The sequence below is a fragment of the Trichosurus vulpecula genome, chromosome 6 (assembly GCF_011100635.1).
Source record: "Trichosurus vulpecula isolate mTriVul1 chromosome 6, mTriVul1.pri, whole genome shotgun sequence".
Taxonomy (NCBI): domain Eukaryota; kingdom Metazoa; phylum Chordata; class Mammalia; order Diprotodontia; family Phalangeridae; genus Trichosurus; species Trichosurus vulpecula.
In genome coordinates this window covers 247,429,474-247,455,560 of record NC_050578.1, presented here as the reverse complement: position 1 = coordinate 247,455,560, position 26,087 = coordinate 247,429,474, and the positions used below count along the sequence as shown (strand labels likewise).

Genomic DNA, 26,087 nt, shown 5'->3' with positions numbered 1-26,087 from the left:
AGCTGTCTTGTTCCAATCAATAGAGGATCTTAACCTTCAGTCCCAGAACTTGTTTTTTAAATTATAATGTCAGTGACTGTAATTCAATAAGTCGAGTTCTTCTGTAATAATGTGTATTTTATTGTGCATTTTAAAATCGTATTCTCAGAAGGAAGCCATAGATTTCAGCCAATTGTCAATTTCACCTGGACTGCCATGTCCAAAAAAAAAAAAAAGTTCAGAATCTCTGTCATAGAAGGTGAGCACCTTGAGGCTAGCAGCTGCTTTCTATCTGTCATTTAAATCCGAGGGAGCTGTCAAAGGCAAAGCAGTGTTATGTGATTTGGCCGTAGTCATTCAGCTGGTAAAAATCGAGATGGGATTTGAACACTGGTGTGGGGGTTTCAATCAGAGCACTCTACCCACTATGCTCACTCAACCTCTACATCATCTGGGGCAGGGGGAGGGGGTGAGGATGAACCACCTCATGTTTTTCTGGTATTATAAGCTTTACACATCAAGGAGGCAGTGTGGTTCAGTGGTTTGGAATCAGAGGACACGTGTTCAGGAAAGACATAATCTCTAGCAGCTTCATAAAATAAGGCGGGGTGGGGATGGACTAGGTGACATATGAGGCCCCTTCCTGCTCTAAATCTAAGACATCAAGATCACTTTTCTCCTAACACTCCCATATTCCCATTTTACAGACAAGAAAACTGAGGTCTAGAGATAGTCAAGGACATACCTGCAGTCACATAAGTGTCAGGGCACCCACCCCCCAGACAGAGGTAATATAGCATAGTGGGCAGCTAGGTGGTGCAGTAGATAGAGCACCAGGCCTGGAATCAGAAAGACTCATCTTCCTGGGTTCAAATCTGGCCTCAGACACTTACTACCTGTGTGACCCTGGGAAAGTCACTTAACCCTGTTTGCCTTAGTTTTTTTATCTGTAAAATGAGCTGGAGAAGGAAATGGCAAACCATTCCTGTCTCCTTGCCAAGAAAACCCCAAAAAGTGGTCATGAAGAGTCAGACACCACTCAAACAACTGAACAACATCAGTCTAGCACAGATTAGAAGCCCGGATCCTCTACATACAAGCTCACTGCTCTTTCTGTTGTTTCACTGGGTCTCAGTTTCCTTACCTATAGAAACAAGGGAGTTGAATGAAATCATCTAAAGCAGGGCTTCTTAACCAAGGGATCTATGTCCATGAAACTTGAATAGAAAAAAAAAATACATTTTTGTTTTCACTGACTTTGGTTTCCTTTGCAATCCTCTATTTTCTATCTTGAGCCTTTCACAGCATCTTGGTATGGGATCCACAGGCTTAGTTACTAGATTACCCAAGGAGTCCACGACACATACAAAAATGGTTAAGGACCCCAGACTTAGAGGGTTCCTTCTAGTTCCAGGAATCCAGGGCCATGAAATATTTTCTTTATGCCAAAATAAAATAAAATTAAAATAAAACCATATTACTTTTGCCCCCTCCCTCCCAATGTTTGGCACTCTGAAATTGCTTTTAAGGGTTAGGCTCTGCCTGGGCTGATGTGAATGCCTTAAAAAATGTGGCCCTCTACACAGTGTGGGAGGTAAAAAAAAAAAGTCATTTTCAATCAACAGGGAATCAACTGAATAACGATACCAGGGGCTCCTCCTGCCAGCTCTTTAACCCAATGAGCCCTTTGCCCAGAAGCATCTTGAATTTCTGAGTAGAAAGGGGCCTTGGCCAGAAAGAGCTGAACTAGAATCCACCCTTCCACATACCTGCCCTGAATGTTGTCAGGCAGCCTTTGCATGAAGACTTTCAGTGAGAGTGAATCATTGCCTCTTAAGATGGCACATTATACTTCCAGACAGCACCATTTTTTATTGGGTTTCTAGTCCTGAGATTTCATCCATCTAAGGAACTCTCCCAGTGTGGAAACTCCTTCCACCCATCTGCCATCGATCTGTCACTTCTATTCTTTAAAAGTTGTCTGGGGATGGGGGAAGGTTGGTCAGTGAGAACTTAAGAAACCTAGCTCATGGTCATGGTGCATGGCAGAGTCAGAGTTGGCCTTCAAGTCTTCTGGATTGCAAGGACTCTCTCTGTGCACAATTCCCTCAGTCCAAATGTTTAGGAAGGCTTGTTTCTACCCCACCGCACCCCCCTCCGTAAATATACCCCATTCATTGCTCCCTTGGGGGGGGGGTATCAAATAGAACAAGTACCAATTCTTTCCCATACAACAGACCTTGAATTGAACTATAACAATAAATTAATTTCATGGAGCTGGGTGGCACAGTGGATAGAACACTGGGCATGGAATGAGGAAGACTCATCTTCCTGAGTTCAAATCTGGCTTCAGACACTTACTACCTATGTGACTCTGGGCAAGTCACCTAACCCTGTTTGCCTCTGTTTCCTCATCTGTAAAATGGACAAGGAAATGGCAAACCACTCCAGTATCTTTGCCAAGAAAACCCCAAATGGGGTCACCAAGAGTGGGACACAACTGAAGTGACACAACAACAAAAAAAATCATATTCCCCCTACGTCTTCTCTTTTCAAGGTTAAATATTCTGGTTCCTTCAGTTGATCCTAGCATGGCGTGGAATCAAGTCCCTTCAAATAAATCACAGAAATTAGAATTGCAAGGGACCATGGTGGCCACTGAGCCTAGCCTGTTTAATGAGATAATGATGATCAGAAGATCCTTGGATCAGCTCAATGAGATTTCAGGACATGGATCTCCTAGCCCCACCATCTTGGCTGCCTCCTCTAGACACTCCTCAGATTCTCAGTGTCTTTCCTGAATTGTGGCACCCAGAAGTAAATAAAGAATTCCAGATGTGCTCTGATTGAGGGGGGAGGGGAAGAGAGGGCAATCACTTCCTCCTAGTTTTGGAAACCGTTGACTCCCTTAAGGATGTCCAAGATCAAATCTGGCTTTTTGGTTGCCAAATTGATCTTGTGTTTCTGAGACACAAATACCCACATACTGGATCTTGATCTGCACCCACACAAGGCGTAATCAGTTAGGTCTAATGTATCTGCTGCTAAAGTCTAGTCATGGGTAATGCATTTCATAGGTCCCGAAAGACAATCTATCTAGCAAGGCTTTCTGAGTCTAGTGGAATTTCAGCAGCTCTGTTCCCGGAACAGACAAAGACCAGCGGTTTAGAAGCAACAGTAAAAGTAAAAAGCAGTGTTCCACTTTTGGTAAATGGGGGGAGAGGGAGGTGGGGAGAGAAGAGATGGAGAGAGGGGTGGAAGGAAGGAGAGGGAGGGAAAGGGAGAGAGGGAGAAGGAGAGAGGGACAGGAGAAGGGAAAGGGAGAGGGAGAGAGAGAGAGAGAGAGAGAGAGGGAAAGAGAAAGAGGGAAAGAGGCAGAAAGAAAGGAAGGGGAAAGGGAAAGAAAGATGAAGTGAGACAAGGAAAGGGAAAGGAAGTGTGGGGGGAAAGGGGAGAAGAAAGGAGGGAAGGGGAGAAAAGAGGGGTGAAAGAGAGGGAGAGAGAGGAGAGGCGGGGGGAGGAAGGGAAGGAAGGAGGGAGGGGAAGAGAAAGGGAGGGAGAGAGGGAGAGAGAGAGAGAGAAAGAGAGAGAGAGAGGGAGGGAGAGGGAGGGCGGGAGAGAGAGAGGCAGAGACAGGGAGAGAGGGGGGGAGAGAGAGAGGGAGGGAGAGAGGTGGGGGAGGGAAGGTAGAGAGAGAAAGGGAGAGAGAGAGAATGTTTACAAGGAATTTACTACATACTACTTGTTTAGTTTATTGGAAATAAATTGAGATGAGGGAGTAGAATACTCTAAATCTGCTTATACTTGGGAAATGAGATGCAAACATGGCATAGCGGATAGAGAATCTTCTCAGAATTCAGAAGACCTGGGTACAAGTTGAGCCTCTGGGAAAAACTTTTGGCTGTGTGCCCCTGGGGGAGATACAACTTCTCAGTGTTCTAGGTTTTTCTCTAAGACTAGGTTGCAGAGCAGGTGCTGATGTGAAGTGGTTAAAAGAATTTGCTAAATGAGAATTCTCAATACCAATGAAATCACATGTCCAGACTAAAGAGTGTGTGTGTGTATATGTGTGTGTGTGTGTGTGTATGTGTGTGTGTGTACACATATTTAGGAAGCTGGACAGGAAGATCTGGGTTCAAAACTGATATCTGTGACCTTTCTAACTGTGACTTAAGTGAATCACTGAATTTTGATCTTTAAGCCTTTTTATCTGTAAAATGGGTAGGAAATTGTAATCTGTAAAACTGTATCTGTAAAATGGGTTCCACCCTCCCTCCAGTGGTTGTTATAAGGTCGAAATGAGAGGAAGTAAAGGGCTTCATGTCAGTTATCAGCATTACTATTAACATGACAGAGGGGCAGGGGATGAAGTGAACTTGGAAGAACTGTTAGAATGTGGTCAGAAAAAAGGAGACAACCCACCCTTTATCTTTTCCTCAAATTAGTTTAAAAAGAATGTCTCCCAAGACACAACCAAGAGTTTTTAGTTGGGGGTGTTTTCTTTTGTTTTCAGGTCCAAAATGGTCTCCCCTGTCTGGAACACCCTCCCACCCTCCTTGTCTCTGTCTCCAAAGTCCCTGTATTGCTTCACTGCATAAGCCAGGGGCCTCCTCCTACATGAGGGTCTTTCCACCTGTCCTGTACATATGTGGTATCTACACGGTGGTTTTGCATGTTTTCACCCCCACCCCCTCAGAATGTGAGCTCCTGGAGGGCAGGGCCTGTTTTTGTCTTTCTTTGTACCCTTAGAGTTCAGCATACTGCCTGGTACAAAGTAGGTACTTAATAAATGTTTGTTGACTGACAAAAAAAGTTAATTCTCTCAGCCTCTTAAAATAATTTTATAGTGGGTCTCTCTAAGGCTGGCTCAAGCTGGCTTAACACTGCCTTGAGACTTTTGGGATACCCTGCATATGCTTTGTCTTTACTTATAGGCATGGACATGAAGAATATAAATTCTGTGATCATATGATGATTGTGGATCTAAAGCTGGATGGGCCTGTCTAGGCCCATCCTTTATTTTATAAATAAGGAAACAGGTTCAAGGATGCTGACTTGCCCCAAGGCCTCACAAGTAGTGAGCAGGATTTGAATGCAAGTCTTCTGACTCCAAGAATCAGCGCTTTGGGTTTTCTCTTGGTATCTCAAACATCACATCTTGCACACAGTAGGTATTTAGTCACAGCGCAGACTACCATAGATTAAGAACTGGATTTGACCTCAGGAAGCAGCTAGTCCAATCCTCCTATTTACAAGATAAGGAAAGTAAGGTTAAAAGAGGTCGAATGACTTGGCCTAATCATAGGTGGCAAGTGGCACGTGGAAAATTTGGACCAACGGCCTCTGACTCCAAGGCCAGAACTCTAACCACTACACCACACAGCCTCTCCAGTTTTCGAAACTGAATTATATACATCTCCAAATATAACAAACACGATGTAGCATTATGACAAATTTTAAAGAGATATTTCTACATTGATGAACAAAAGATGCTAAAACCTTCATTTTTCTATCTTCCTTTCATCCCCAGAGCCAATCAGACTCTTTCAAGCTCCACCAGGAGGGATTGAACAGTCCCCATTTCCTCTCCAAAATGTGGAAGGTCTTCAGGTGGCCAAGCAGCAGACAGCAGGTGTATTCTTGGTTAAAGGCAATTCACCAGACACCCTCTCAGGCCTTCCAGAACCTTGGACTCCATCAGTCTGCCTGGAGGCTTTTAGCTGCCAAACAAGTTTGACTACCTGAAAATATGGCAGGAAGGCAAGTTAGTTCCCCTCTCCCAGCCTCAGGCCAACTTCAATGATGGGGTTGGCCTGGATGGGTTCTGTGGTCTGTTCCTTTCAACTCGAGGGCTATGATATTTAGGACTTTGTCAGTAAAGCAGAACATCCCTCATTTGGGCTTAGCAAAAAAAAAATCATAAATCTTAGTTTGGGAATGAGGAGAAAAGAAGAGGGGCGGTAAAATGGAATAAGCCATGGGGTTCAGAGAGGGAATGTTGTAGAGCAGTCCTGTCCCCCCCATAAACAATGTTCGATGTCCCACAACTTGTTTTGTTGAGCAGACACGAAGCTAAGTAAGAGCTGAGATATGAACTCACGGCTGCCTGACTCTAGGACAAGCATTCTATTCATTGCCCCTCTCAAAGTCTCATCTTTGTCTAGAAAGTGAATGGGCTGATCTCCTCAGATCAGCTGATCTCTCTAAGGTTCCCTCCAGCTTGAAATCCTGTAACTCAGAGAAGGCATGGGGGGAGGGGTGATAGGGATAAAACACCTATTTTATTTCCCCATGAGCTATCACATCTGTGCCAAGGGGTAACCTTCACTTCTGGGGTTCCAGTTTTGTCATCTATAAAATAAGGGTCTATGGTTCCTTCCAAGTCTGAATCTATGATACAATGATCCTATATAAACCTTCCACCCCACTCCCAACCCTAAACAAGAATGTAATTTTTTGAGGGGAAAGACTATCTTGGTCCTTTGCTTTAGCAACTAACATCATGCCCGGCATATAGTAGGTGCTTAATAAATGTTTATTGCATTTTATTACAGGGCCAGGCTTGGAGTGAGGAAGGCCAGTGTTCAAGGGTCAAGTCCTGCTCCTGTGGCCATAGGCATTTGCCCCCAGGTGATTATGTACGGTTAAAAATTATAGGCCTTGGATACAGAGGATCCAGACCCTGGGAATTCTCCATATTGAGGGTCCAGGGGAAAAAGAAATACCTGTGTGATATTTATTATAAAGCAACTAAAACTTACATTGCATTTTAATGTTTACAAAATGCTTTATACACATTAAATCACTTGGTCCTTACCACAGCCTTGTGATGTGGGTGTACTCATATGCCCATTTCACAGAAGAGGAAACTGAAGCCCAGAGAAAGGCTAAGTGACTTGGTGGTCAAGGGGAGAAAGAAGGAACTGAGTTCTTCCTAACTCAAAACTCTGGGCACTCCATTACAGAATTCAAATTCCTAATGAGATGTGTGCCGAATGCACTGGTAACTTAGCATACTCTAGAAATGCCAGCCGTGGTCATTTTTATTTTGTGAGCTAGAAGGGACCTTAGAAATCATCCAACGTGCCCTGTAGGTGAATTTCACCCTAGGGACCCCTGGGCCTTTCCATCGGCCCTCCTGCCGTATCCCATACAAGTTGTCTCCTCTAATTAGAACATTAGCTCCTTGAAAGGGGAGACTTTCAATTTCCTTTCTGGATCCCTGGTATTTGGCAGAGAAACTGGCATACAGTGAGTGCTGAACAAATGCTCGTTTTTCATTTCATCTATCTGGTTCAGCCCCCTCATTTGCCAGATGAATCACCTGAGGTTGGGAGGGATTAAGTGGAGATCTTGCCCAAGGTCACCCGCACACGATTAGGAGCAGGGCTGGGCTTCCCGGGAATGTCTTCCCCATCCCAACCCAGCACTCTCTCTATTTAAATTTATCTTGCACAATTCAGCTTTAAAGTGGGGCTCTCTCCAGCCCTATCATTTTGGGGGGGGGGGAGGACCAGCTACAATGTATCTATGAAGGTATCTGAAAGTTTGCATAAGGCCGCACAGCATAACCATAACTTTAACGCACTGGTGGACCGGGAGAAAGTGAGGATTTCTGAGGAGAGCATGAGAAAAGGAAGTTTTAAAACCAACTGATCCCTAGGCTTGGTGGTGCACTTCCTCAACACCTGAAGCGCTGCCTTTATACAGAGCTCCGGAAATTCTTCCACGAGGAGTAAAGCCGTCCAGTGGGGGCAGGGGGCAAGGATGCGATGGGGGAGAGGGGAAAAGATGAGGGAGAGGAAGGAAGAGGAAGAGAAGGGGAAGGAAATGTAAGAGATGAGGAGGAGGAAGGGAAGAGATGGGGGAAAGGAAGGAAGAGAAAGAGAAGGGGAAGGAAAGATAAGAGATGACAGGGAGGAGGGGAAAAAGATGGGGGAGAGGAAGGAAGAGGAAGAGAAGGGGGAGGAAGGGAAAAGATGGGGGACGGGAAGGAAGAGGAAAAGGAGAGGGAGGAGGGGAAGAGGAAGGGAAGGAGGGTAAGAAAAGAGGGAGGGAAGGGAGAGGAGGGGAAGAGATGGGGGAGAGGAGAAGGTAAGAGAAAAGGGGGGAGAGGAGGGGAAGAGATGGGGGAGAGGGGAAGGTAAGAAATGACAGAGGTAGAGAGGGGATGAGAAGTGAAGAGATGACAGGAGGGGAGGCGAAGCCAGGAAGAACAATAGGACCTCTGTAGAATGGAGGAAAGGAGACTTCCAGGCTGGGGTTTCCACCCCAATTTGCCCAGTGAAGTCTTGGGGCAGAGCTATGCACATAGCCAACCAGCTAGGTAGCTAGTTTCACATTTATTGCCCTCCCCATGCCACCCCCTCCCCTGGAGGACTGAGGATTTTTTTGGTGACCAGTTCCCACATTTCACTGGTTTTCTCAGATACAGAAATTATCTGGGGGGTGGGGATGACATTCACAGATCTACATTTTAAATCTGATTACTGGTGGGTTTTCGTAGATTTTGGGAAATTGTTTTTGGGAGGGAACACTGGAGAAAAGATTAGTAAATGTTATGGATTTTATGAAGGGGCTGGTGCAGCTGTTCATAGAAGACTAGTGTTTTGTCTATACCTAGATGCACATGTTGTCTCCCCCATTAAAATGTAAGCTCCTTGAGGGGCAGGACTGTTTCACTTTTTGTCTTTCTACCTCAGCCATAGTGCAGGGCCCGGCACACAGTAGGTGCTTAATAAATGTTTGTTGATTGACATACCTGCCATGGGAAGGACCACTTGGAGAAATCTCAAATGCAAAATGTCATCCAGATCCCTTCTGGCCCTGTCTCCCTCTCCCTACCAGGATCACTGGCCATCAAGACTTGGCCCCCAGATACCCTGCTCCATCCGCTCCTAAGCCCCTCTGTATAAGGCCTCACTCCAGAGTGGAGCTGCCCCAATTATGTGGTATCTTCACCTCTTCCTGTCATATCTAGTCAGTCCAGACTCCAGATCATGCTTCATAGATCCCATCTGCCAGGGCACCATGGCCTAGCCAGACAGGCATCTTACCATCTGCCCCGCCACCTGGTGTCCATTCCCACCTCCCACTTTCCACCACTTTCTTAGGGAACAAAAATCAAATCGACATTGTCCATTGCTATGAGAAAAGGCTTCCACGACCTACTGCCCTATAGTTCCATTTACAACCCCTATGATTTTAGAGGCCAAAGCTTTCTTCCTGGGCCACCACACACTCTCCCCTTGGGTGTGGACTTAGTATGGTAGTTCTTAACATGGGATCCAAGGATGTGGATAGATTTTGGGTGGGGGGAAGTCCATGAGCTTGGATGGGGGTGGGAAGGATGACATCTTTATTTTCACTAGTCTCTATCTGAAATTTAACATTTCTTTCAGTTATTTGAAAAAAAAAAAACCTCCTGAGAAGGGTTCCACAGGCCTCCCCCAAATGCCCAGGCTTCCTGTTGGCAAGAGCTGGGCTTGTCTTTGAATCCATAGCCCTTGGCATTATATCTGGCATACAGAACATATCGACATACATGTTTATTAATCAGTTGACTTAGGGTATTTCTAAGAGCCTGAGTTTTGTATCAAATCTGCCTCGTCCACTGAGGACCATCAGAGACTCTCATAATTTTAGGGCTGGAAGAGGCCTCAGAGTCCAACTAAATCTCCTGTATTAATCCAACAACAAGCATTTATGAAGTATCTACTGGATACCAGACACCATGTTAAGTGCTGGAGATACCAAAAAAATAAAAAAATAAAAACAACCTCTGCCCTTTGGAAGGCGGCATATAGAGAAATAGGTATGTACATACATGATACGTGGAGAGAAGGGGAAGCCTAAGAGGGGAAGGTTCTAGAAGATGAGGGGACAAGGAGAGGCCTCATGTTGAAAGTGGGGTGAGTCCTGAAGGATGCCAGGGGAGGCAGGGCTGAAGAACAGCCTGGGCAAAGGCAGAAAGATGGAGTCTCCTGTGAGAGGGGAAGGACATAGGCCAATGTGGCTGGGCCAGCCTGGAGGAGGGGGATCAGCCCTCTGCTCAAAGTCCCGGGCCTCTGGAGGCCACCCCTTCTTCTCAGGGACAGGCTTTGATTGTTGGGAACGTCTTGTTTTGTTTTGTTTTGTTACCAGGGGCCTCAATTTGCCTTTTGCAACTGTCATTCATCGGCCTAGCTCTATCCTCTTGGTTCAAGACCAGAGTAAACACGGGCAAATATTAACAGTGTTCTGTTCTCTAGTTTACATTTTCAGGACTGGATCAGAGTGTAGAGAACATCTTCAGAGACACAGATTTATGAAATCACAGATCATTGATGTACGTCCAGAAGGAACCTTAGTGGTCAAAACCAACCCCCTCACTTTACTGTGGTAGTCATCATCTAGTCATTTTCAGTATCGTCTGACTCTTACGACCCCAGTTGGGGTTTGCTTGGCAGAGACACTGGAGTGGTTGGCCATTTCCTTCTCCAACTCATTTTTACAGATGAAAAACTGAGGCAAACAGGGTTAAGTGATTTGCCCAGAATCACACAGCTAGTAAGTGTCTGAGGCTGGATTTGAACTCAGGTCTTCCTGACTCCAGGCCCCGCTCTGTGCATCACCTAGCAGTTGCCTCATTCTACACGTGAAAAAAATTTCAGGTACACTGAAGAAAAATGACTTACTCAAGTCCACATAGATAGTAACTGGCTGAGCCAGAATTTAAACCCATGTCCTTACTAAGAATCCTCTGCTTTTTCACTGCACCAAAGGGCCCCATATTCCAAGAAGCATAGAAAACTAAAACAGAATGAGACTTATAGATCACCTGGGTCAACTTCCTCATTTTACAAATGAGAGCATTGAGACAAAAAAAAGTTAAGGGGCTTGTCTCAGGAAACACAGGCAATTAGCTGGGGTAGACGGTGAGGAAACGACTTTAAAAAACAGCACAGACTCACATCTTCCCCTTCCATATTAAGCCCTGCCTGATCTAAGCCCAGCCTTCGACAGCCCTGGATTCTGAGTCCCAAAAGCAGTACTGCCCATGTGGCTTGGAGGAGTAGGGTAACGCCTTCCTTGCCAGCCCTCAGTTTTGTCATCTGTTAAATGGAGTGGATAACGACCCCACTCCCAGCTCTCAGCCTACCATCAGTTCTTCAAAGACCTGATGATCTACCTGTTTCGAATAAATATTTTCCATTCCTTTTTCTTCTTTCCTTTTTTCTCAACAGTTCCCTAGACATAGAAGTCCCTTACCCTGGGCCAGTGACATTGAGCCTGGAGTGAATGTTCTGACAAACAAATGCTCCAGGTCCAAAAACCACTCATTCATTTCCCCTGCAAACACTTCTCTAGGGTGAGTGTGGTTCATTGGAGTAAAATCAGTGCCAGCTTTGACGAAGATGAAAATGGAGGCAACCTTTGTACAAGCCACTTACTGTTCTCTCTCCAATACACACAAACACCCCAGGGCTGCCTTTTTGAAAAACCTCAGTGGTGGTAGGGCAGGAACACTGGCAAAAATACCTGGGTGACTAGGATGGCAAAATATTTTTTTTTGCACAAAACCAAATAAATACACCAGCGACCAAAGCCTTCTCCTGCTTTGAAACACTTCCATTTGCCCACAGGATTGTCCTGGTCTAGAGTCACAGCCTGACAAAAGGCTGTGTGGCACAGTGGAAAGAGGCCTGATGAGCCCTAGGTCTGGCATCAGAGACCATGGGTTCAAAGCCTGCCTCAGACTCCTATTTTCTAGGAGAGGCAAAAGTCAGTTCCCCTCAGCCTCAGTTTCCCCATTAGGAAAGTGAGGATGTCAAGTGCAGCCCTTTGAATCCAAACTTCACAGAACTAATCACCTCAATAAAAGGATCTGTCGGGTAAAACTTAGACTCAGTCAAAAGGCTGCACACAAGGACCTACAAGGCCACATGTGGCCTCGAGGCTGCAGGTTCCCCACCCCTGACCTGGATAGTTTCTAAGGTCCCTTCCAGCTCGAGATCCATGACTGGGTTTGGAAGGTTGGTCCAAGATGGTCCAAGGATGGTCTAAGAACAAGTTATAGCACTGCTGACCACCACTGCCTTACTCTGAAAGCGACATTAAACTTCATGCTAGGGCCTCTGGCCTGCCATCCTGCTCCTGCACCAAGCATTTCCGGGAGAATCTCCTGGTTCCCTGATCTCAGGTCCTGAGCCGGATAAGCAGGGCTTCTGGAGCCGGACTGAGTCTGACATGGGCCTACCTCAGTGACAACAATTGAGGCAAACAAAAGACCAAATGGGAATCCATTTCTTGACAAGAACCAGGACTCTGGGTTTCTGATGACATTCCACAGGTTGGAAAATACAAACCTGATACAGTGGTTTGAAAGGCTGGGGCTTTCGAGGGGCAAGAAAATTCTTGACTTTTTTTTAAAGTTCATTCCTGTATGAAATCCCTTCGATGCATCCTAATGCCTGGTCTGAGCTCCGGCAGTTGCTGTTTCTCTTAGGGGAAGTAGAATTATAATGACCAAGCTCCTCCCTTTCTTACGTGCAGAGGTGAAGTCCTCTAGGTGGGAGAACATCACATAAACTGTCTACAGGACAAGATCGAGGGGCTGGGGGATAGCATAGCACAGAGTTGGAAAGGACAGCTGAGGGCTCGGGATTAGAGGTTTAGAGCCGAAAGCAATCAATCAGAAGGAATTTAGGAAGCACCTCCTCTACGTCAGGGACTGTGCTAAGCACCAGGCATACAAAAATGGGGGTAAATAGTCTCTGCCCTTAGGGAATTTACATTCTAATGGATGAAACAACATGTTACTTAGAGGATATATCTGTATATATGTATGTATGCATGTATGTATATACATGTATACACATATATAAATACATGTGTGTGTAAGTATGTATGCCTATGTTTTATATTTGTGGGTATATGTGTATACATATAAATAACATCTCAGAGAGGAACACATAGCGGGGGGGGGGGGTGAGGGGGAGACAGAGGAAGGAAGGGAATTTCGAGGTCATCTAATCATCTAGATGAAGTATTGCACTTTATAGTTGAGGAAAGTGAGACCCAGAGGTAAAGTGACATACCCCAGTCACACAAGGTATAGATAACAGAGTCATGATTTGAACTCAAGACTTCTGACTCTAAATCCAAGTCTTTCCGTTGTGGTTTTACCGAACTGCCCTCTCCCTTTTAAAATTCTTTGTCTGAAATGATGGGTCTTTGGGTGGAGGGGTAAGGGGATAGATTTAGAAATGAAGGTAACAAAAAGTAGCAATACTTTTAAAATGTTACTGTTAGGGAGGTGAATTTGTTAGGAAAAAAAAATATGTCCTCTGTGACAGACTCCACTTATATCCAGTTTTTCTTGCTTTGGGTGAGCTTAAGAGATTGGTACTGGCCTTAAGATGATGACGAAGCCCTGAGATGTGTTCTAAGCAGCTCGCTTAGAACAAGTTCCCTTCCATGCATTGCCTCTGTGTGTTCTGTGACCCTGAAAGGATTTGATTTCGATCTCATGTCTTACGGATATACTCTTCTGAGAGAGAGGGAGGGAGGGAGGGAGGGGGTAAGGGGGGAGAGAGAGAGAGAGAGAGAGACCCAGAGACAGACAGAAAGAGAAAGACTGAGACAGAAAAGAGGAAGAGACACAGAATAGAGACAGACATAGAGAGATGGAGATAGAAGGACAAAAAGGAGACACACAGAGAGACAGACATAGACAGAAAGACAGAGAGAAAGGAGAGACAGAGAAACAGAGTGAGAAACAGAGGAGAGAAAAAGGAGACACAGAGAGACAAACAGAAAGAGAAACAGAGACAGACTAAGAGACGGAGAAGGGAGAAGGAGAGAGATTGACAGATTGATTCTCCCACATTAGGTGGAGACAGGAAGTACTCCATGTTCTTATCTACTGTTGTGGGTTGGATACAAATAACATGCCTAGTCTTTTCAGTTCAAAGAAACGCTCCTGTCCTCTTGCCTGGAGGTTCCCAGATGGCCACTGCAGGAGCAGTCATTCATACCTCCAAGAGGAGTCAGAATTCCAAGAACTCATTCTGGGCAATGGGACCCAGGTACAGTGGAAAGTGTGATGAATTTGGTATCTAAGACCCTGGGTTTGAATTCCAGCTTTATTACTTTCAACAACCTATGTGGCAAGTCACAGCATCTCTCTGGGCCTCAGTTTCTTCATTTGCAAAATGAGAGAATTGGGCTAAAGGATCTTTTTGGTCCCTTCTGACTTAAGTATCTAGAATCCTCTAACTTCCGAGGCCACCATGTCCAGCCAGTGTCTGAGCAGGAATTCCCTTTAAAACAGCAAATAACAGTTGGTCATTCAACACCTGCTTGCAGTCCCCAATGATGAGAAACTCACTACCTTACAAAACAGTTCATTACACTTTTTGACAACTCCAATTATATAAATACATATGTATACACATATATACACAAATATACATATGCACATACATATGTATATATATGCACTTATGTATGTGTATATATGTGTGTCTATACATGCATATATACATATATACATATACATATATATATATATTTTCCTAATTAAGAAATGTTCTTCCTTTATGTGGCTTTCTGTAACTTGGGCAAATCGCTTTCCTCAATTTACTCATCTGTAAAACGTAAAATATGGCTAACAAAACAACATCACTGGACTGTTGTGAGCTTCCAATGACTAACGTATGGCTTCGTTGCTCCTAGCTCTGCGCTCTAAGCCCAAGCAGGCAGGTCTGCTGGACTCTTCCCTGGTCAGACCACATTTACAGTGTCATTACTAAGTATTATGTTTTGCAAAGGGTATACAGTAAGAAGTTAAAGCATGCCCAGAGGAAGGTAACCAGGGTGGTAAGAAGAATGGAGGCCAAGCCTGGATAGGACCAGCTGAAGGAACTGAAGACAATCAGCTGGAAAAGGAGAAAGGCATTATCTACCACAGGTCATTCTCAAGTAGGTGGAAGAGGATTGAAGCTTGCTACCCTTGGCCTAGGATGGCAGAACCAGAGGCAAGGGCTGGAGATTGTAAAAAGGGAAGATTTATGGGGAAAAAAATCTTCCTGAAAATTAAAACTGCCTAAAAGTGGAATGAGCTGGCCTAGGAATTAATGGGTTCTCCATCACCTGATATCTTCAAACCATGCTGAATGACCACTTGGCATATGAGAGTCCTATTCAAGAACTGGTTAGGTCAGAACTCCTCATGGGCCCTGAGTTTAAATCCTAACTTGGTCACTCCCTATGTAATGTTGGGCAACCCACTTAATCTCTCCGAGACTTAGTTGCCTTATCCGTAAAACTGGAGTGGACCAAGATTGACTAGCAGGCCTCTATAGTCTCTGCCAGCCCCAGATCTATGGTCCGATAATCTGTGACCACTGAGGGCCCTTCCAATTCTGATATTCTGCAATTCTTCCTCCCCTTGACAGATCAGACCAACAAAAAGGTTGTTGAAAAAAAGTGTTGAAAAGGGGGCAGAAGAGGTTTGCAAGAATGCAAACTCTAAAGCCAGAGGGTCTAGGTTTGAATTCTGGCTCTATCATTTCCTTCCTATGTGACCCTGGCCATGTTATTTTGCCTTGGTGGCCTCAGTTTCCTCATCGGTAAAATGAAGAAATATTGTCACACGCTCTCTCAGGTCCCTTCCGGCTCTAGGACTATGATCCAACATCAAAAATTAAGCTGCCCCTGAACCACGATACAAAGAAACAAAGCAACCTATCTCCACCTGGGAAACACAAATAAATACTAGCTCAGATTCAACCAATAGTTGTCAGAGGACACGTGCAGGTGAAGGGGAGGCCAAACTGTCCTTGGGTGTCGTCGTCACCTCAGACACTTCATCACCATCTGGCGTGCTTAAGGTTACGTCAAATCAGTTTGGTCTCATATCAGAGATACCCTGGAAGCCTGGCTGCTCAGATCCTCTCACCAATAATTTGCACCTGCAGCCAGCTGCCAACAGCAGGGTCTGAGGCCCAACCTGTACAGATACAATCAGCTGTGGCCCAGAGGAGCAGCCTGGACAAGAGAGATTCAATGATGTGTAGGCTGCAGATTCTATCCCCTCTGCCTCTCTCTGTCTCTCCCTCTCTCTCTGTCTTTCCCTCTCTCCCTGTCCCTCTGTCTCTCGGTTCATCCATGACCTTGGATACGTCATTTTACCAAGATAAGCTTCAATCCTCTTATCTGTAGAAGGGGGGTTTTCTTTTTTGCCCAAACCTTTGCCTACCTGGTGAGGAAATGCCTACGACCTAAGTATACGCAGGCCGATTGCCAACTTACCTTCACAGAGTTGCCTGGGGCACCGGGAGGTTGTCCAGGGTCACGTACACAATACATGCCAGAGGCTAGGCTCAAACCTAGGTCGGTCCTGACGACAAGGTCAGAGTTCTAACCACTCTACTTTGCTGCTTTTCAAAATTGAGAAAGTAATCATTAAACTACCTGTTGCAAAGGATTGAGGGAGACCAAAGGAGATGAAGCATGGAGCTTTGTAAATGGGTGTCACGATTGTTATTGCTGTCACTAAATTAATTAACCTTCATTGATCAGAGGCAACAGTGTGATACAGTAGAGAGCTCGCTTTAGAGTCAAGACCTGGGTTTGGACTTTACTAGGGAGGCAGTGTGGTCCAATGGAAAGACTGCCATTACTCCCATGAGAGGACCATGATTCAAATCCTGCTGCTGGCAATTACCAGCTGTGGGACTTCAGGCCTCAGACCCCTCATCTGCCACATGATGGGACTGACCTAGATGACCAAGCTGAACTTATTAACTATCTCTAAATCCATGATCTTCCTCATCTATTAAGCTGAGTTTTACTACAACCCTCTTTAGACAGTTAGATGACCTGGAAAGTCCTCTCCGGTTCTGAAATCCCATGACCCTAAAATAGCCTCATTTCCTTACATTAAGTCTTGGCTCCTTATCTATCTTGGGGCAACTAAGTGGTGACATGGATAGGAAGCTGACCCTGGAGTCAAGAAGACCTGAGTTCAAGTCCAGCCTTAGCTACTTACTAGCTAGGTGACCCTGGGCAAGTCACTTAACCCTGTCTGCCTCAGTTTCCTCATCTGTAAAATGAGCTGGAGAAGCAAACCACTCCAGTATCTTTGCCAAGAAAACCACCAAAATGAGGTCACAATGAGACAGACAAGACTGAACAACAACATTCCTTATCAATAATATGGAGCTGGATTAGATTATCCCAAATGTCCTTCTAGGTTCCCTATTTTTGTGATTAACCCAAGAGGCAAAATGAGATTTAGATTCCTGGGGATGAACAGACCCAAAGGCTTACGGCATAAACTAGTCCTTTCTCAAAGGGCGCCCCTTTCCTATACTTCCCCATGTCAGGCTAATACGCCACTTGGACACCTTGATGACATTGACCCATCAGAGAAGGGGCACATTGTATGTTTGCTAGTCGATGTCTGTTGAAAGAGAACTATTCTACAAATCAGTGTATTTAATACATAAGGGCATGCACCCCTATGTATAAGCCCCTGAAGTTCCTACAGCAAGTAAGTAGTTTTCTAAATACAGGAGGTGTACTGCAAGAGCCAAGGTGTCTGAGGCAGGTGACACAGATGGCTGTAAGTCAGAAAAATTCCCATCGGCAGAAAGAGCACATATTTGGATTGTGAATTTGGACTTGACTTTGGCCTGTTTCCTCAACTTTGATATGAAGAGGCTGGCCTAGATGACCTCTAAGGTATCTCCCAGCTCTAGAGCTCTCCTCTCCTCTAGGGAAAACCAATGACCCCTCCCACCTCTCTGTGTAGGACCACAGGGCCTGGTAGCATGGGGCTGGTGGAAAGAGCCCTGAACTTGGGAGTCAGAAGCTGGGCTCCAGTCCGGGCTCCCCCATTTAAGCCATGCAATCATAGGAGAGTCAGTTCCCTTCTCCCATACGTTTCCTGATCTGTCAAATGAGGGGGTCAGCATGATCAGTCCTTAATCTAGGATCTATGAACTTGTTTTAGATATATATGTATAATATATAGTCACACACATATCCATGTGTGTATATACATATTTGATAACTAAGAAACTGGGTTCCTTTTATAATCCTATATATGTTAGGCCTTTAAAAACGTTCTTCTGAGAAGGGGTTCATCAGCTTCACCAGGCTGCCAAAGGGGTCCCCAATAGCCATAGGAGGCAAGAACTCTCAGCTTAGGTGATCTCTGAGATGCCTTAAAGATATGACATCCTTGGAGATCGGTGGACTATTTGTCCAATTTCTCCAGCCCCCTCATTTAACAGATTAAGAAAGTCGGTCCTCAGAAGTCTCTGGTGACCCCTGGTTCTCACTCTATCCAGCCCCGACTAGGCACCTCGAAAAGAAAAAAAGCAAGCAGTCAAGTTAATCATTCCAAACTCTCCCGGACGGAAGCTAAGCTCTACGTTCAGCACCCCTCCACTGCCTGCCTGAGAGTTTAAAGGGACCGAGGTCCTCGATTTCTTTTGTGAATTAGAAAAATCACTACTTGGTAGGGTTAGTACCGATTTCCAATCTGCAAACACCCAACACGCTTCGGGAAGGGGAGGACCTACGAGAATTTCAACCAGTCCCCAGGTCCTGGTGGGGAAACTGAGGCTCGGGCTTGTGAAAGCCACACAAAAGGTACGGCAACATTAAGCTCACGGGGTTGGACAGCAATCGAAGGTCTCCCAAGAGCGGAATAGAGCGGGAAGGACTTTTCAACGGCTCAGCCCCAGAGCCCCCGGCCATCTCCGGGCTGGAGGGCACAGGCAGAGAGCACACACACATGAATACACACTGGACAGGGCGTGAGCTCCGCCCCGCCGGCGCAGGGCTAGCTCCGGCTACTTCCCGGCGCCCGCTCCCGAGGCACAATGACCCCCGCCCAGCTGCAGCCCCTCGGTCCCAGTGCCCGCGCCACGGCCGCACACTCACTCCCGCGTGCACACACGCGTGCATACATGCCTGGTGCGTGCGCCCAGGCCAGGGGAGCAGGAGGAGGAGAGGAGGGTCCGCCCTGGGCGCAGCAGCCCCGAGAGCGCAGCCCCGGAGGAAGGCAGGGGAGGAGAGAGGGAGGACGAGGACAGGCTGGCCGGCCAGCGAGCCTGGCCCCAGCCCGCGCAGGCCACGGAAGTTTGCCTCGGCCCCTTCCCGCGGCCGCCCCCAGACTCACTTACCCCCGGCGCTGCTCAGCAGCAGGCACAGCGGCCCCAGCAGCCACATGGCGCGGCCGCCGCGGCTCCCGCTGCTCCCCGGCCGCCGCCGCCCGCCCGCCGGCCTGCAGAGTCCCTGGCCCGGCCCGGCCCGGCCGCCTCCTCCCCCTCCCCTCCCCTCCCCTCCTCTCCCCTCCCCCTCTCGGCCCCGCCCCTCCAGGCCCACGCCCACCGCGCAGCCCCCCCCCTCCGGGCCCCGCCCCTTCGGGCCCCGCCTTCCCCTTCGCTCCCCAGCCCCGCCCCACAAAGTTTAGTGGGAGCCTCGGAGCTGCCGCGGGCTGCACCTCCTTCCCCTCCCCCTCTCCACGCTAGACTCCCGGCAAGGCGGGGGCGGGGTGGGGGCTTGGGAGCCTTGGAGAGAGGAGGGGAGCCGGGAAGCATCGCACCCCTGTCTGGATGCTGGAGCTGCTGCCCTTCCTGCCTGGCTCCCTCCCTTTCCCAATGGCGCCCTGAGACTCCTTCCCTCGTCCTTTGTTCCCCTTCTCTCTGGTCTTCTTGCTCTCGCTGCCTCCTCTCGCCCTTTCCTCTCTTCCCCTTTCTCTCCCTTCTTTTTCCTTTCCCTCTTACGTTCCCTTCAGATTCATTCTACACACTTCCTTCTCCCCGCCCCACCTCCTTTCAGGTAAACCCCCGCCCACCCAAATTAAAAAAAAAAAACCCTACACACACGTCCCAGTCTGCTCTGAAGCCTGCCCCGGGCACTTTCAGTGACAGTAGGAGTCCTGAATGCAAACTGACTGTCAGCTAGGTGGTACGCTGGGCGAGGAGCTGGATGCAAGCAATTCATTTCCCCCCGCCCCGCCCCGACCCTACTCCAAGTCTTCCGATGTCTGGAATGAGCATGACTCGAATTTGCCCTAGCTCTCAGGCGGCTTCCTCCTTAGAATGGCTGATGTGCCTGGTCCACATCAGGTGTTTCCTGATCCCTGCCCCCATCCTAACCCAGATGTTTAGCGCTCTGCTCCTTGAAATTACTTTGTATAACTTTTAGTTGACTTAATGTTGACTTATCTGTGTATGGGGTGTATCTCTCCTCAATAAAATACGTGCCCCTTGAAGGTAGGGACTGTTGAACTTTTTTCGGTCTTCGCATCCTCGGTGGCAAATTCAAATGCTCAAATGGAAATGGAACTCTCATGCTTTTAAAAATCAGGGCAACCCTTGTCCCTGTTTTACTGAAAACACAGTTTAGTTACTGGATAGGGCATTGGTCTCAAATCAGAAACACTTGGGTTCAAATCCTACCTAATACATTTACTAGCTATGTAAACTAAGGTATTACTTAACCTCAGTGCCTCAGTTTCCTCTCAACTGTCAAATGAGGCCTTTGCCTTCAAAGTTCCCACCACCTCTAAATCCATGGTATTAATGAAAATTCACCACAGCCAGTCCACCTTGAAGGCCTTCCTTGCCTTGTCTTGACATCATAAGGATTGGAGTCTAGCATTGGAGCTGTACATCTGGCATCCCTCTTCCTTGGCATTTGGCTAGCTCATTTTCTCCTCCCCTCATACATTTCCATGATGACAACTTTTACTCCTGTTCTTTGAAGTATCTCATTGGTTATGAGCTTTACCCATCATGGGTCTGCTATGGCCTTCTGTATGTTTTTTTCAATTCTTTGGAGACTCTTGTGCTCCATGTTTCAATTATACAACACTAGTAAAACACACATGTTCAAAAGATGGGTCTTTATTTCCCAGGGGAAACTTGAGGCCATTTGCATTTTCCTGTAGACAATCCAGCCCACTCTCTCCCTCCTTTTTAATTCTGGACTCCAATCATTGTCCATTTGAAATGTTTGTCCCAGATAGCCATAACAATGGTAATACTCTGTAAGTAAATAATACAACTGCATGCCTGGGAGCATGTAAGAGCAAAACAAGGACCATAAACAGAAGAAAAATAGAAAATATCTACACAGATTTTTATATCACACTGCTGCCTAGATGAGCAATCAATATTCTCTATTCATTCAGATTGCTCTCCGACATGGTTGGATCAACTCACAAATCCACCAACAATGAATTAAGGTCCCAATTTTTCCACATTCCTTCCAACATTTGTCACTTTCCCCTTCTATAATTTTAGCCAATCTGATAGGTGTAAAATGATATTTCAAGGTTGTTTTAATTTGCATTTCTCTAATCAATAATGATTCAGAGCATTTTTATATGACTGTAAATTGTTTTGATTTCTTCATCAGAAAACTGTCTGTTCATATTCTGTGACCATTTATCAATTTATGAATATTGTTCTTATTTGACAAAGGTCAAATTCTTTTGAGTGTGGACAGATCTCCTCCAGGAGGTTCCGCAATTTTCCAGGGTTTGATGTAAGCAGGACAATGTTATTTGTAAGCCGGAGTGTCTAGAGGACCTCACCATCCACGGAGAATCCTTCATCAAGTTGTACTTGCCCCTGGACCTTCTTCATGCCAGTGGCTAACACTTCTTTGTTGACTTCCTTCAGATTGGCAACTATCAAACTATGTGCCTGCCTTCCCATCTATATAAAATCTTTCTGAGACTCATCAAGGACATCTTCAATGATGGTATTAATGTCAAGTTCGAAGGGATAGTCTACAGTGGATCACATTTTACCATCATGCATTTGACTGGAAGATGTCAAGAATATAAGATTCCATTGTGTTTGTTTCATAATTTTGAGGAGGGAAAAAAAAGCATTAAAATATATAACCTTGAAGCACAAGTAGGTGGGTCTCATAAAGATTTCTATAAATGGGGAAGTAGGTTAAAGTTGATGTAAAACATTCTTACAGTTTTGTTTTGTTTTCAACCATGGGGGACAATAGAGCCACCACACTTTGGTTCTAACATCATAGTCCTGGATGTGCTTATGGAGAAGGCAGGCATGGCATTTAAAAGAACAAAGACAGGAAAAGCAGCCAGACTGAACCAAGTATACATAGAAGAGATCTGTGCTGGAGGTGACACAGTGGTGAAATTCACAAGGTACTGACAGGAAGGGAAGGTGTAAAAAACAAATCTGGGACCTTGTTCCTACAGAAAATAAAGTTGATGGGAAGAATGTTTCACATGGTTGGCACTTACAAATGTTTACTGAATTGAACTGAATGATTTTTTTAAAGAAAAATTCTCTGCCCTCAAGAAGCTTCCATTACTGGAAGAATCCAATATGAGTATTTTATTTCCAATCTGCATATCTGTATCACAGAGTGATTTGTAAACCTTAAAGATCCACAGATATCGGGGACATTTATTGGGCTCCTACTGATAGATCAGATCTGGCCCCTTCCCTCAAAAAGCTCATTATCCATTATATATATACACACATATATATGTATATATATATACACACATATATATGTATATATATATACACACATATATATGTATATATATATACACACATATATATGTATATATATATATATTTTAAGAGTTCGAAGAGAGAAAACAAAGAAGATCAGGACTCATCTATTCTAGTAGGCAACACAGCAGTAACTCACATGTCTATAGATCTGTACAATTTGGCAAGTATGTTCTTCACAAAAGCCCTGTGAATTGTACAACACAAGCATTATTACACCCATTTTATAGATGCAAATGCTAAGACTCAAAGAGGAAAAGCTAGACTTATTAGTGCATTCTTCTATTGAAGCTTCTCTGTGTTCTAGCTTGCCACTGTGCCCTGTCTCTCAGGATTACTCAGTCCTCTGCCTTCACTGCCCTCTTGTCCTTTTAGTGTGAGAAACTGACACTTTCTGAAATGAGTCACACCAAACAAAAACCACTTCTGGAGTATTGTGCTCTATTCTGGACACAAAGGTTTGAGAATGATCTTGATGAACTGATGTATGTTCCGAGAACTGCAAGTAGGAAGCTGTACCTATGTACATATGTGTGCATGTATGTGTGTCTATAGGTAGGCAGACAGGTAAGTAGGTATATGCAAGCTATATGCAGAAAGGATACAAAATAATTTGGGGGAAGGCACTAGAAACTGGGAGTGACAAAAAGCTTCCCTTTGGAACAAAAATTCTTAACCTTTATGTGTTGCATGCCCCTTTGGTCATCTGGTGAAGCCTTGAGACTCCTCACAATAATGTTGTTAAATGCATAAAATAAACTACAAAACTACGAAGGAAGCCAATTATACTGAAATACAGCTATCGTTTAAAAAAAAAAACAACTTCATGGATCCCACATTAAAAACTCCTGCTTTAGAAAGTAGTGATGAAGTTGAGCCTTAAAGGAAACTCTAGGAGTAATACAAAGTAAAAACTGAAATACCTTTCCCCAAGTGCTTTCAAGTTTGCAAAGCACTTCCCACATATTATGTCATTTTATTCTCACTCCAACCCCATGTAATGGCAACCACACTGGCATACCCAGAGTGGCTGCTAGTGCAAGTTCTTTTACCTGCTTTACTAAGGAAAGACAGCTGTTTCAGGGGTCAACAATCTTTCTTTTTTAATCACATACAATACAAACACAAGAAATACAGAGAAGAGAAATAAAGACCAACAGATAGGGCTCTACTGCCTGAATCAAAGTTTTACATCCACCACTGAATCGAGAGAGCCTTTACCTCTGAGGAGTCAGGAACCGTTGAACATATGGCCACTCAGAGTCTCAACCAAGGAATCACAACATATTTCTCATAAGCGAACCCCCAAAGCAAAAGTTCACCTCTCACGATATATACTCTTTAGGCTTAGTGCCTAATTAGAAATTAACAAAAGGTGTGTAAACCTTGCTATAAGCAAGAAGCTTCCCTTAATGGGCTGCACATGAGGCCTATTGATGGGCAGGGAAGATCTTATTCCCCATTAACCTTACACCCCCATCTGGGGTCCATTACTGTCCTATTTGGTGAATGCATCGAATGACCGCCTAGATCTAGATATCCAGATAGCCCCACACTGGACGCCCTGTTGTCATCGTCCCTTGCTGCCAGTGCATCCACTCCTCCCCCACTGCTCTTTTCCAGCTGTAGAGCAGAAATAGAATCAATATAGCCATTGCTACTAGAGGAGATAGTTGATCAACACCCTGTGGTTCCACTCATCACCCCTGTGACTTCGCAAATTAAAAGAGCACCTTCAGGGACAGAGTCAAGATGGTGGCTGGAAAACAGGGACTCGCTTAAGCTCTCCCCCAAAGCCCTCCAAACACCTGTGAAAAATGGCTCCGAACAAATTCTAGAGCTACAGAACCCATGAAATAACAGAGGGAAGCAGGTCTCCAGCACAGGATGGCCTGGATGGTCACTGGGAAGGGTCTATCACACCATAGTGGGAACAGAGTGCAGCCCAGCATGGACCGTGCCAGGAACAACCAGGACTGGAATTGATTGGGTGGAGCAGGGCTCAGGGCCATGAATCACTGAGCTGTAGCAGTTACCAGACTTCTCAACCCACCAACGCCAAAGACAATTCAGCAGGTCAGTGGGAAAACTGCTGCATCTGGGTGAGAGAAATGCTCAGTCCAGCCCCAGCCCTGGGAGCAGTGGAGGTGGCACGGCAGCAGCAGAAAGAAGCTCTGGGAGCTGCTTCCAGAGCTCCAGTGGCAACTGCTTCCGGCCCCAGGCCCACATGGTGGGAGGAATCAAGCGGTGGATCAGAGCAGGGGTGCAGGGAGTGCTTTGCTGGTGCAGAGGCAGGGTTCTCTTGCTTTGCCCTGCATGGATCTGGGTTACAGTCCTGGTTGGTGGCAGAGCTTGTGGTGACTGTGGAGAGGGAATCCTCCAGGGCAGAAAGGAGTGTTTGCACTCAAGGACAGGAGTGCAGGCCAGGAGAAGAGTATCACACCACCTCAGGATAGAAGTAGCTCTGAAAACAGCAGTGCAGGACCCCTGAAGCTTTGGGACAAAGCACTCTCCACTCTGAAAGCAGTCGTACCCTGACAAAAAGCTCAAGGGTCAAGTAGTTGGCTGAGAACATGAGCAAGCAGCGCAAAAGGACACAGAATCAGGCTATAGAATCTTTTTTGGTGACAAAGAAGATCAAAACATACAGCCAGAAGAAGTCAACAAAGTCAAAGAGACTACAACAAAAGCCTGCAAGAAAAATATGAGTTGATCTCAGGCCATGGAAGAGCTCAAAAGGGATTTGGAAAAGCAAGTAAGAGAAGGAGAGGAGAAATTGGGAAGAGAAATGAGAGTGATGCAAGAAAATCACGAAAAAGAAGTCAACAACTTGCTAAAGGAGACGCAAAAAATACCGAAGAAAATAACACCTTAAAAAAATAGACTAATCCAAATGTCAAAAGAGCTCCAAAAAGCCAATGAGGAGAAGAGTACCTTAAAAGGCAGAATCAGCCAAATGGAAAAGGAGGTCCAAAAGACCGCTGAAGAAAATGCTATCTTAAAAATTAGAATGGAGCAACTGGAAGCTAGTGACTTTATAAGAAATCAAGAAATTATAAAACAGAACCAAAAGAATGAAAAAATGGAAGACAATGTGCAATATCTCATTGGAAAAACCACTCACCTGGAGAATAGATCCAGGAGAGATAGTTTTAAAATTGTGGAACTACCTGAAAGCCATCACCAAAAAAAGAGCCTACACATCATCTTTCAAGAAATTATCAAGGAAAACTGCCCTGATATTCTAGAACCAGAGGGTAAAATAGGAGTTGAAAGAATCTGCCAATCGCCTCTTGAAAAAGATCCCAAAAAGAAAACTCCTAGAAATATTGTCACCAAATTCCAGAGTTTCCATGTCAAGGAGAAAATACTGCAAGCAGCCAGAAAGAAACAGTTTGAGTATTGTGGAAACCTAATCAGGATAACACAAGATCTAGCAACTTCTACATTAAGGGATCAAAGGGCTTGGAATATGATATTCTGGAGGTCAATGGAGCTAGGATTAAAATCAAGAATCACCTACCCAGCAAAACTGAG

At 45.5% G+C, this 26,087-nt stretch overlaps 1 protein-coding gene across 2 annotated transcripts in view; it reads right to left on the bottom strand.

The window, feature by feature from the left end:
- LDLRAD3 (low density lipoprotein receptor class A domain containing 3) overlaps positions 1-19,252 on the bottom strand; it is a 267,610-nt gene extending 248,358 nt beyond the window's left edge. Inside the window, exon 1 of one of the 2 annotated variants that reach the window (XM_036764829.1) lies at positions 19,161-19,252. In XM_036764829.1, the coding sequence (XP_036620724.1) occupies positions 19,161-19,206 (46 nt within the window). In that variant the 5' untranslated portion in view covers positions 19,207-19,252. The remainder of the gene's footprint in view (positions 1-19,160) is intronic. The other variant, XM_036764830.1, reaches the window with a different exon arrangement.
- Positions 19,253-26,087: the final 6,835 nt, after the last annotated feature.